The sequence below is a fragment of the Macadamia integrifolia genome, chromosome 4, assembly GCF_013358625.1.
Source record: "Macadamia integrifolia cultivar HAES 741 chromosome 4, SCU_Mint_v3, whole genome shotgun sequence".
In the NCBI taxonomy this organism is placed as follows: Eukaryota; Viridiplantae; Streptophyta; class Magnoliopsida; order Proteales; family Proteaceae; genus Macadamia; species Macadamia integrifolia.
This window is the reverse complement of record NC_056560.1, coordinates 10,955,265-10,967,101: the sequence shown is the minus strand read 5'-3', so window position 1 is coordinate 10,967,101 and position 11,837 is coordinate 10,955,265. Positions and strand designations below refer to the sequence as shown.

Here is an 11,837-nt window from a genome sequence, read left to right as displayed (position 1 = left end):
CTATTGTATGTTTCTCAATACCTTTGCACATCATTTGAACCCTTCAGTCAAGTAATTCTCCGTTTCCATTGACTATCCAAGTTCCATGGACCTACTTTGTTTCTGTAGGGCAAAGCTTTTTTTTTCTTAATGGAAGACATCTATGAACCTACATTGTTTCTGCCTTTCCTTTAAGAAACTTAAGGATCATAAATTTGACAGGAGCGGCGGAGCCACGTGTCAACAGATGCCATTACTTATTTACCTTTTAATAAATAATGGTACCTAACGAATAAGTCTAATCTTAACCAAAAATAAAAAAAAATCTAATGTCACGGGATTTTTTTTTTAATAATTACTTAATAAAGTTTATCCACCTGGATGGAAAGCAATTGGGTTTGGGCCATGTGACCCCACAAGGTAACAACCAAGCCCATCAAACAAAATAATTTTATAAAAATAAGTTCGTAGGGTCGGATTTGGGTATAGCCGATCCGTTTTATTAATAATAAATGGAAAAATTATATAATTACCCATTTTTGGGTTCACTTTACAAAATTACCCACAAAAATTTTTGGTTAACAAAAATACCCAAAATTGGGTTTGAATTTACAAAACTGCCCACCCAAAGTTTCAGTTAACAAAAATATCTAAAATCAGATTTGGGTTTACAAAACTACCCAAAATAATGAGTCTTCATCTTCCACATATAATCATGTTTTTTTTTTATTATTGAAACTTTGAGTGGGTAGTTTTATAAATCTAAACACAATTTTGGGTATTTTTGTTAACTTAACTTTAAATGGGTAATTTTGTAAAGGAAAATCTAAGTTTGAATATTTTTGTTAATTGAAAATTTTGATGGATAATTTTGTAAAAGAAATTCGTAAGTGAGTAATCAAGTAATTTTTCCATAATAAATTTAGGAGGGTTTACAGTACTCATTCCGTGTTTCGGCACCGCCTCCGTGTTAATTCTCTCTGCCCCTCCTTCTCTTTTCTTCAACCTCCGTTTACCTTGGACTTCGGGACTCCTACACCGTCAGTTCATAAGAGGAGAAGAAAGCATCAGATTAAATTCAAAATTTCTCTCTCTTTCCAGGTTCTCGCTACCTGGCCCCTTTTCGCTTCTTTCATTGTGTCTCGAATCAAGCTAGCTTGAGAAGAGGTCCCGGACTGCTAGCTATAAGGAGAGGCGAATCGGGTTAGTTTTTGTTGTTTTCCCTCATCCTTTACGGGCTTTATTTGTTTAATCTTTTTTTGATTTGTCTAGTTTTTGGAAATTTAGTTGATTATTCATCTTCGAACGACTTGAATCGATTCACTAATCCTCTTCTGTATATCTTAGAATTCCAATGGGTTCATTCGTGTTTCGTTTAAATGGGTTAATCGTATAATTCCTTTTTTTGGGTGGTGTTGGAAACTGCTTATGATCCTTATATTCATAGAAAAAATCTCATTCGACCTATGAACTAATTGGGATAGAAACACCAAAAAAACTGTAAGGGAAGTTTCAGCGTTTCACAAGGACTTTTGATTATAAAAAAAGCTGGGGAGGGTCATAATGTACGCAGCCTTACCCCGCTTTGCGAAGAGGCTGTTTTCAGACTTGAACTCAGCAATCACTAGGTTGCAATGGAGCAACCTTACTGCTGTGCCAAGGTCCGCCCTCCATAAACTGATGCAGTATTGATCAACATTGTTGTCTGTATTCCATTGAATTTTTGAATTTTGATCATAGGTTGGGATGTCTTACCGGTATAACAAATCCATGCTGTAATTCATGCTTTTTCCGTCAAATGGCATTAGCAAATTTTGTTTTGTTGTATTGGGTTTATTTTATCTATTTATGAATTTGATGCTAGCTCAACTCTTCCACAACATACCTGCATCAAGAATTTAATCTTTCAACTTATATTGGTATATCTGTCAAATCCATGGGATTAGTGTTGAGAAGTTTTGTTAGAGATGAATTCCGCTGGTTTTGATAGGGATCTGAGTCATTATTACTATTTATTTCAACGTGGGTTGGATTGACTGAATCCAAAATGAACTCTCATTAATTCTACATTGTCCATGAACTTAAATTTTCTTAGAACTGCCCATATATTCTTAAAGGGAAGAACTATTGTCTGTTAAAGTGATGCTGAGGACATATGCATGATTCTTTAAGTGCTTAAGAGATTTAATGTGTAGACATTGGTAGAAAGTCGTACTGAAGGTCTACCTCAATTCCCGTATGTCTGCATACATTTATTTGTACTCATTTTGGACTTTGGGTGTATCCGTCTTTGTTTTGCTCTTTTGATTCCTTTTAAATGTTTTTTTTTTTACCGAACAATTGTCAACCAACTGAATTATGATATTGTCCTCCCGCCCAACAGGATTGTATGGGTTTTGTGTTCGTAGCTATCCTTGGTTTTCTTTGAAGTTTGTTGAAGGAGTTTTGGAGGCTGGTCTTTCAGATTCCTTTATTTTATTTTAATTTTTGAGGGGGTTTGAGGTAGTTCTCTCTCTCTCTCTCTCTCTCTCTAGTGCATGTTTCCTCCGCTAGTGCTCCACAACACTTTTGAGTTCATCTAAGGGTATGAATGCCAGATCTCCACTCTCTCTCACAGCATCTAATCGGCCCTCCTCTCATTACTTATGTTGGCAAAGGTTCAACATATCCTATATTCCTATAACCTATCTTGCACTCATTCCCTCGTGATTCATAGTGAAGGAATTTTCCAAGTGAAATCCCCTAGTATATGAAAGAGTGAGAAGGTACTTTCGTTGTTGCAGAATAAGACTTGCCATGGTAAGGAAGAAGGGAGGAACAAGCACACTTAGAGAGCGCAGAACAACAGAGAGTTGTATGCTGCGTTCAGGAAGGATGAAACGCTCCCGAAAAAGAATCTATTGATTCTCTCCCAATTGGTTGGATCGTAGGTGTGATATCTGTATCTGCACCTAGCAATGCTGTTGAGGCCATGGAACAGGAGATGGGGTTTGTTTCATTGAGAATATTTTGACTGGGATTGAAAAAACAAACAGCTTTGACCTCATAGTTGCTTATTTACAAGCTGATGCATGATAGCTTGCATTTACTCTCTGGTCACTTGAATATTAGGTTTCTTGAATGTAGTGGTGGAATTAATTTTTACAAATTTTCATTGGATTTATTAATTTATTATTATTTTTTAATTTGTTACTCAAATCAAGGAAAGATAATAAGCCTGTAATTTACTTTATAGTTTTAGATTTATTTCAAAATTTTCTTCATTATATTCCTCTGGAACTCTTACGTCATGTGCTCTAAATTGGTTGTCGACTTGTCGTAACATTGAATGTACATGTGTTCTCTTATTTTAGGTGTTATACTTCTTCTGGTGATTTTTCAGCTGCTATAAGAAGTTAAGAACTTCTTCAAGCAAGACTATTGGACAATACTTAAAATCATTTTGTAATGAAAACTTCATTGTAAGTTATTTTTTGGCTGACCAAGTTCAATCTTTTGGCTTATTTCTGAAACTCAAGTTAACTAAGAGCATCAACATTCCCTCTATCTTTTCCCACTCTCTGAAAATCTTAGTTTTGGCAAGAAGGATAGAAAATGCCAGCAGGAATAGCTTTGGTACATCATACTTTAGCCAGAACTGCACAGATTAAGAGCAAACGCTATGTCAAGGTATGCAGCTGTTTTTGTAAAAGTTTCATTTTCAATTCCTGTAGTTCCTTGTGTCTTGTTTATGGATGGTTTTTCCACTCCTTTAACCCAAGAGTTTTTGAATCCTCAGTTTTTGTTGCTGCTTGGTCTTTTCATGGTTCTATTTATAGATTTTTGAGTCACTGTGTGGACAAAATAATTGTGTGCTCATGCAGATGTCTGTTATTTGTCTTGTCATTGTTAATATTTTCGAGGAAAACCTCTTGTATATAGTCCATGCAACATGACGGTCCACCATTTTGAGCCACGTGGAGGACTGGTCTTGGAAAATCAACCATTGAATGGGTTGTACACTCATGGATTAGGGACATATCAAGTTTAAGTTCTCTTCCTATCCATGTAGCTCACAATTTGTTGCCTTTCACCTTTATTCCGACAGCTGAACAGAAATTGCAAACTTTAGTTTGCAACTAGTTTTCAAAGCTCAATATTTCCTACTGATGGGTACATTGACAGTGACTATAAAATTTGGTTGCCAACGAAGCTGCTATGTGGCAAATAATTGGGCCGTTAACAAGGTTTTAAGCATCGGTATAGGTATCGGGTGTCGTATTGGAAGGGTGATTTTAAGAAACATATCGTATCGTATCTGGGAGACACAAGATATGCTAAAGATACACATGGAAATGACCAAGAAACACTTAAAAAAATGCTAAGGATATTTTTGAGGAGTCGAGCACTATAAATAAGGAATATGTAAAATATATATGTATAAAAAGGAGAATGAAGTATGCCAATTAATTGCATTCAGCTGATTATATATGAAGAATGATGTTTCTTATATTTACTAATACATAGAGAGCTACGAGTTAGTTCAAACTAAGAGTTGGAAGTGGTCTCAGGTAAAGGTGCAACCAAGATGTTGTGCACAGACCGAACATATGTGCAATACTGCCCCAGTCGACAAACTGATGATAGTGCGACCAAGGTTTAAAGTATCCATAAAAAAAAAAAAAAAAGACACCTTTATTTTGTTCTAAATAAAATTTTTCTCAGAAAAATAGCGATAGTGCAGCAATCAACTCTATATGCAATCTCCCAACCCCCCCCCCCAAAAAAAAAAAAAAAATCGATTATGTATTTCATACATATTTTCAAACAACATTGGACCCATTTGCTTCAATGTATTGATATATATATATATATAAATATTTTATTTTTTCTTTTTATTAAGATACAAAAAATAGACAAATGCAACAATCGAATTCTATAAATAATGTATTTCATATGGTACAAAATTTTCACTGAAAGATGTTGGGGTATCCAGGTTGAAGGGAAGATTCACTGTAGAATGGAAGTTCCAGGTGGAGAGATCAGGGAAATAGGGTAAAATTTAGTTTTTCTTTCTCTTAGAATTAATGGTGCAGATTATGTCCTAGGATATCAACAGTCATAAGATCTGCCTGTTGTGCAGGCACTGACACAGTGGCGTTGTGCCACTCTTTTCCCATATAATTAGGCAGAAAACTTTTAGATAGGGCTATTTAAAGTGTAGAAAAATGAATTCTCTATTGCACTCATTAGAAACAAGATAGTTTGGATGAAAAAATGATATCCTTTTTTTCTTTGGGTGAAATTCTTCTTGTTTGGTGTTTTATCTCATTCCTTATGCTTTTCATATTATTGGATTAGAACTACAATGTTTCCCTGTGTCCATTGGTCCCTTAGTAATGTCTATAGGATGGTTTCCTTAGCTTATTAATAAATGCTTCAGAACTGTTGTTACATTTTCATACGGAATATGAAAATAGAATCTCTATTTCCCGGGTTCCTGTGTCAAAGAATACTCATATTTTTAGTTGAATAATAATGAAGTTTATTTTTCAAGTGATTATGATATTCAGAGATGCTGAGTATATTTGATTGCCTTATGAATTGGCATGTTTGCTTGAGTCTAATGAAGTTCAGGATCAGCTTTTTTTACTCGCAGATTTCTTGTATATCTGCAGGCTAGAGGATTAATGCGTTTGTTCTGAAATGCAGGTTTTTGGTATTTCGAAACACCAGGAAGCTTTCACACTCCCTTCTTGGAAACCAGAAAGCTAGCCATCCACAAGTAAATAAACATGGGGCACTTGTTATGGTTGGATTACCTTGCTCCTTTTGCAGATTATTCTCACAGTACAAATTTTCGAGTAGAGGGAATGCTTCATTTTCATTGTACAAAGCAAAGGACAATTTATACAGGAGTAGTTGTTCCAAGAACTTCTCTACCATGCCAACAAGTAATGCTTTGACATGTCATGCTCACACTGCTTGGAATAGGCTTTCAAAATTATGTTCTTACAGCGGCCCAGCATTTCCACCAATAAGTAGGTTTGCCTGTGCTGTGAGCTTGGCGCTGACCAGATCACATCTTATTGCTCCTAGTGTTTTTTCCTTTGTTCTTGGTGAAGTAGCATGGACACAGAAAGCTTGTGCAGATGTGGAGTACTTCCCAACAAGGAACACTTTGTACATGCATGCACAGGATGGGCATGTTTTTATGGCATCATTTTTGTTCTCGGTTTTGGAACATTTTATTTTATTTCTGAGGTCCATATTTTTGGCAATTTTGTTTTCCCCTAGTGTAGCAATGGCGCCATTTTCAGATTCTTTTGGTGTTGAGTTTAGGAAAGTGTGGCTTCATATTGTCCGTCTTACACTTGAAAAAGCGGGTCCAGCATTCATAAAATGGGGCCAATGGGCTGCTACACGACCGGATCTCTTCCCTAGAGATCTTTGTACTGAGCTTTCAAAGCTTCACAGCAAAGCACCAGCACATAGTTTTGCTTATACAAAAAGAACTGTTGAGCAAGCATTTGGTCGCAAGCTTCTAGAAATTTTTGAAGATTTTGAAGAGGAACCTTTAGCATCTGGAAGTGTAGCCCAAGTCCATAGAGCTTCGTTGAGATTTCGACACCACAGTAAACATACCAAGCCCTCTGTAGTTGCTGTGAAAGTTAGACATCCTGGTGTTGCTGATGCAATTAGGAGGGATTTCATGATTATAAATTTGTTTGCCAAAATTTCAAATTTCATTCCTACCTTGAAGTGGTTGAGGCTGGATGAAAGTGTGCAACAGTTTGCTGTTTTCATGATGTCTCAAGTTGATCTTGCAAGAGAAGCTGCCCATTTGAATCGTTTTATTTATAACTTTCGGAGTTGGAAGGATGTATCCTTCCCAAAACCTTTGTATCCGCTAGTGCATCCTGCTGTCTTGGTGGAGACTTTTGAGCCAGGAGAATGTGTTTCCCATTATGTTGATGAGCTGGAAGGAAATGATCGAATTAAAAGCGCGCTTGCTCACATTGGGACGCATGCACTTCTGAAGATGCTTCTGGTACAGTTTTCATCATGTTTTGCTTTGTTGATGATACAGTGCTCTTGAAGTTGACAATAATTATATATATATATATATATATATATTCAATGTACCTTATTTTCTGTTTACTGACAAAACACTAGCATCACTGCATGCCTATCATTTGAAGTTGATTGTTTCCATGTAGTTGTTGATACTATAGGGTGCTTTGAACTACTTGGTCGGTCTTTTCTTTTCTTTTTCTTTTTTTTTTTCCCCCATAAGTGGCCATGTTTAGATTTTGAACCCATGTAAGAAGCTCTCTCCGTATGCCTAAGATATTGGATCTCTTAATATATGATGCCTAGAGAGCCATTAGAGTATAAAATCAAAACATTTTCCACAATTATTTTTTAATAAAGTTTGATGCAAAGGTGATAGTACATATTTTATTCAGTCTTTTAGAATGGCACAATTGGAGATGGCTGTATGCACATGACCAAAAAATGCAAGTCAAACCTACTGGACAAATGTAAACCCCCCCTCCGCCCGCTGGCATGCACACTGCCACCCCCATAAAATAAAAGCTGTGCATCTCTTCAAAATCTTGCAGCTCCAAGTGCTAGTATATAATGATGTGAACTATATATAAGCACTGTATCGTCTTTTATCACAGGCTCAAAAAAATAAACGGAAGTCCGGGCTCTCTTCATATTAGGCTGATATCTGGGGCAGAGAAACATGTGCACCAATCTTAGGTTGGGAATTTTTTTTTTTGGGTAAATTAGGTTGGAACTTCGTTCAATGCACTTCTTACTAATACCCAATCTTTCATAGTACACCCAACAAAGCTGGGAACTTGTTAAAAACTCTATGCATGTTTTTCGGAAGTCTCCTATTCCATCTCATCCACAGACTGCAACACATTGCAAAATAGGCCATTTGCCAAGGCAGACTCTCATTAAAAGGACCTTTCAGTCGTTTCAGAAAAATCTCCCATCACTTTGAAGGGCATACTATAGCTATGGCATTAGGGTGAGATTTTGTGATGTGAAGACATTACTCTATGCTGGGCTTCTCTTCATTAGAAATTAGTGGATAGAAATGAGGCCTGACCTATGTTTGGATTTTGGGAAGTTGGTCTTGCCATTTGCCTAAGCTACTACTTAAATGCCTTTGCCTACTGATCTTAAAGAAAATAAAGATGTGTGCAAAGAGACAACCGGGGTTCTTACCTTGTGATAATTTATGATTCCACTGAAGCTGAAAACAGTGTAATCAGAAATAGTACTACGTCAAGGGTGTTATAGGTTATGGTTGGATATACATTTGTGATCTATTGTGTTCACTAATTATTTGCTATGGACCTAGCTGATCTAATCCTCCATTGGAATGAGATATTCCTGGATGGACTAACTTCTACCTTCTTTCTCTCTGTCACTCTTTTCTGTCTCTCACATGGCCCATCCCCAATGCCAAAGGAGGGGGGAGAGGACCTTGATCTTACTTCATAGCGCTAGATTCCTTTATTTATTTATTCTCTTTGGGAATAGTCTAGATTCATCTATAAATCTCCAGTTATTTCCTAGAAACTGAGAACATATTTCAAGCTATTGCGTAGGCTTACATGATTCTAACTTCTAAGATATTGTATTTTTCAGGTGGACAATTTTATCCATGCAGACATGCATCCTGGAAATATTCTTGTCCGAGTAGCTCAGAGCAAATCTTCACGTAGACGGCTCTTCAAATCCAAGCCTCACGTGGTTTTCCTTGATGTCGGCATGACTGCTGAGCTTTCTAAAAGTGATCGTGTGAATTTACTGGAGTTCTTTAAAGCTGTTGCACTTCGAGATGGTCGCACTGCTGCAGAATGTACACTCAGATTGTCAAAACAACAGAATTGCCCAAATCCACAGGCCTTCATTGAGGTATATGTACCATTGCTTAACATCTGTGATGTCAGGTATTTAGTTCTAATAGGAAAAGGAGGCAAACTGTTTCACAAATTTGATTCATCTGAAGACCAATTGGCAGTGTAGTCTGGCTGCCTTACGTACTACCATCATCCATTTCTTTTAAGCTTCCCTTTATCCAACCTTCCCTAGCAAGTGATCAATGTATGGTAATTCACAGTAGGCGAGGATTACTAATATCTATAGCAAATTTGAAGTGATTTTACATTAATTGTTGATCAGCGTTTGGTTTCTTTCAACCTTTGCATGGGATGAAATAATAAGTATTTAGGGTTTCATTATTGCCCTTTTCTGATAAAGATGTAGTGGCTGCTATGAAGTCTTAAATGACGTCAAATCCCAATCTCTTGTATTACTTCTTTCGGACAGTGTGTTTTGAAAGTTAAAGTAGGATTGTGAAATCTTATGTTATGTCAAATCCTAGTCTTTTTGAAAATATTTATTCGGGGTGCAGATTTCAGAGTCGGAATAGGATTTTTCAGACACCCCTCTTGTAGAGCATCTACAATTCCATCTTACTATATTTTGTTTGTTGGTACATCTTTTCCTTGTCAACTATCTGAGGTTGCCAAATAAACCAGTCATTAAAGCATTATCCTCAGAGTCTAGGGCCAGTTACAAAAAATCCTGTTGCATTCCATTCTATTGGGTTATTGGATGGTGTAATACAAAAGAAAAAAAAAAAAATCTGCCTCTAGGTATCTTGTATATTTATTTTCACATAATATGCTATTTTACAGGAAGTGAAAAAGTCATTTGATTTCTGGGGTACCCCAGAAGGCGATTTTGTCCATCCTGCTGAATGCATTGAGCAATTGCTTGAGAAAGTTCGGCGTCATAAAGTTAACATTGATGGCAATGTTTGCACTGTGATGGTGACCACTTTGGTTCTCGAGGTAATCTCTTAATACTGTATATGCATGCAAATCAACTTTTCCATAAATAGTTCCGAAGTCACATGAAGTGGGTGGGAAAAAGTTGAGTGTCATATTAATTGCATTTAATGAACTTGTCTGGTAAATTTCCCACCCTGTTTGTCCAAACACTCATATTTGTAATAGTTTGTGGGAAGCAAGTACAAGTTTCCCACCCCTTTTTACCTTTTTCCATCAAACAAATGGGGCCTTAATTTCTCGTGTCTGATATTTTTCCCTTCACTGCGACTCTGGTTTCAACTGAGTTTCTAAACCTAGTCATTTGAAACCCATCACCAGTCCAATACTAATCTCTGCAACATGCTAGTGATTCCCTTGGTTTTGATTAAATTCCATTACAATATCTGCCCCAACTTCAAGAAGGTTACCTGACAAAATCCAAAACATCACATTGAGGAAGTTGAATTTATTGTTTATTTGTTCAGATTATGATAATACTACTTATCAAGAATGAACAAAGATATAAATTACCTGATCAACAGATTGTGGTGAATCCGCACTAGGCACATTGCTTTCCTGGAATAGCTGATCATTTCACATTTTAAAGAAGCTATTGCCAACTCCTAAAGGGGGGAAAAAGAGAAAAGGGGGGGGGGGGGAGGGAGCATATTCTAAATCATCCATAGATAAGGTGGAAGAGAGATTTATAACTTACTCAAATTACTGAGCTCTTTTTAACTTTTTATTTATTTGTCTAATTATTTGCAGGGCTGGCAGAGAAAGCTCGATCCAGAATATGATGTTATGCGTACACTGCAGACTCTGCTATTCAGAGCCGACTGGGCAGAATCTCTGACCTATACAATTGAAGGATTGATGGCTCCATGAGAGGATCTCATCTCTTACTGTTCTTCCCAACAATTTTGACAATTCAAAATATAAGAAGATACGTCTTGTGGTCCAGAGAAATTACAGTTCTGGTGTAGCTATTTAGTCTCTATGTTCAACTTTTTGGGTGTAAACCCCCCCCCCCCCCCTCCCTTTTTTTTTTAATCAGTGATGAAGAGTTCTATTGGAAGGAAGTACACAAGGTGGACAAAAGCCAATACAGCTGGCAAAAACCTGAGAGTAACAGGAAGAAGATTGACGAGGCATTTACATTCTTTCGGGTTCACCCCTCTGGACTTTATTACTATCTATTCCGTTTTTTCTCTGGACAACAGTTCTGATAAGAAGCTTGTTCCACCATTTATTCATGATTTTTTTTTATTATTTTCTGACCTGTACTATTTGATTTCAACTACAGAATTCAGGAGAAATAGCAATAAAAAAGGGTGATACAGAAAATATGTAAATTTTGGTGACTTTATTTTTCTCTATTCATTGTCTACATTTTAGTCCATAGGTATGTCTTCAAAACATGGCTCTATCTCGGGCTTGCATGGTGAACCTTTCAGTTGAACGATTATTGGAAGTCAATCTTGTGGGTAAAGGTGTGAATCAGATCGGTCTGGTTCTTGGTTTGGTTCAGGACATATAAACCGAAATTGAATCAAAACCATATAACTTTCATAACCTCAAGACTGAAACTGAGTCAAATCTCTTTGGTTTTATTCAGTTACTGTTCCGATTCGCGGTCCGTAGGACCAACACCATTCGAAGGTGGGTGGCCTCCCCGCCTAGAACAGTCATGTTTGACTGGGCTTACACACACTTGCTCACTTACGCTGTCTCCCCTCACCTCGCCCTAGCCCCGGGTATGTTCTCCAAGGCTTCACCATGCATGTTTGAGTAGGGTCAGGTGAAACCGTTGTTGCCATATTGCTATCAATGTTTTCAAGTCGCACAACCTCTTAACATTACACCATTGAATCCTCAATCCTTTGCTTGTTGTGCAATGACAATACTAATAGCCACTAATCGTTGTTTCAAGATACGGTTGTCAGTTGACATCTTTTCTGTTTCGTCGATACAAGAAGCGAAATGTATATGATTTCGATCAGTTTTTATCAGTCT

The 11,837-nt window shown here is 37.0% G+C and overlaps 1 protein-coding gene across 3 annotated transcripts; it reads left to right on the top strand.

Annotated features, from left to right (window-relative positions):
* Window positions 1-922: 922 nt before the first annotated feature.
* Window positions 923-11,176, top strand: LOC122077376 (probable serine/threonine-protein kinase abkC). 3 transcript variants are annotated; one of them, XM_042643315.1, is made up of 7 exons: window positions 923-1,182; window positions 3,333-3,440; window positions 3,553-3,648; window positions 5,671-7,009; window positions 8,632-8,901; window positions 9,687-9,842; window positions 10,590-11,176. In XM_042643315.1, exons 3-7 carry the CDS (start codon window positions 3,641-3,643, stop codon window positions 10,707-10,709), a joined length of 1,893 nt encoding a protein of 630 aa, XP_042499249.1. In that variant the 5' UTR covers window positions 923-1,182; window positions 3,333-3,440; window positions 3,553-3,640; the 3' UTR covers window positions 10,710-11,176. The 3 variants fall into 3 exon arrangements, with proteins under 3 accessions (XP_042499249.1, XP_042499251.1, XP_042499250.1); XM_042643317.1 differs by lacking the exons at window positions 3,333-3,440; window positions 3,553-3,648; XM_042643316.1 differs by lacking the exons at window positions 923-1,182; window positions 3,333-3,440 and having other exon boundaries at window positions 3,468-3,648.
* The last annotated feature ends 661 nt before the right edge of the window (window positions 11,177-11,837 follow it).

Bases quoted from the DNA above. Each gene is read 5' to 3' on its own strand.
- LOC122077376 (XM_042643315.1), top strand. The intron at 7,010-8,631 runs GTACAGTTTTCA...TGTATTTTTCAG, and splicing joins CACTTCTGAAGATGCTTCTG to GTGGACAATTTTATCCATGC. The intron at 9,843-10,589 runs GTAATCTCTTAA...AATTATTTGCAG, and splicing joins TGACCACTTTGGTTCTCGAG to GGCTGGCAGAGAAAGCTCGA.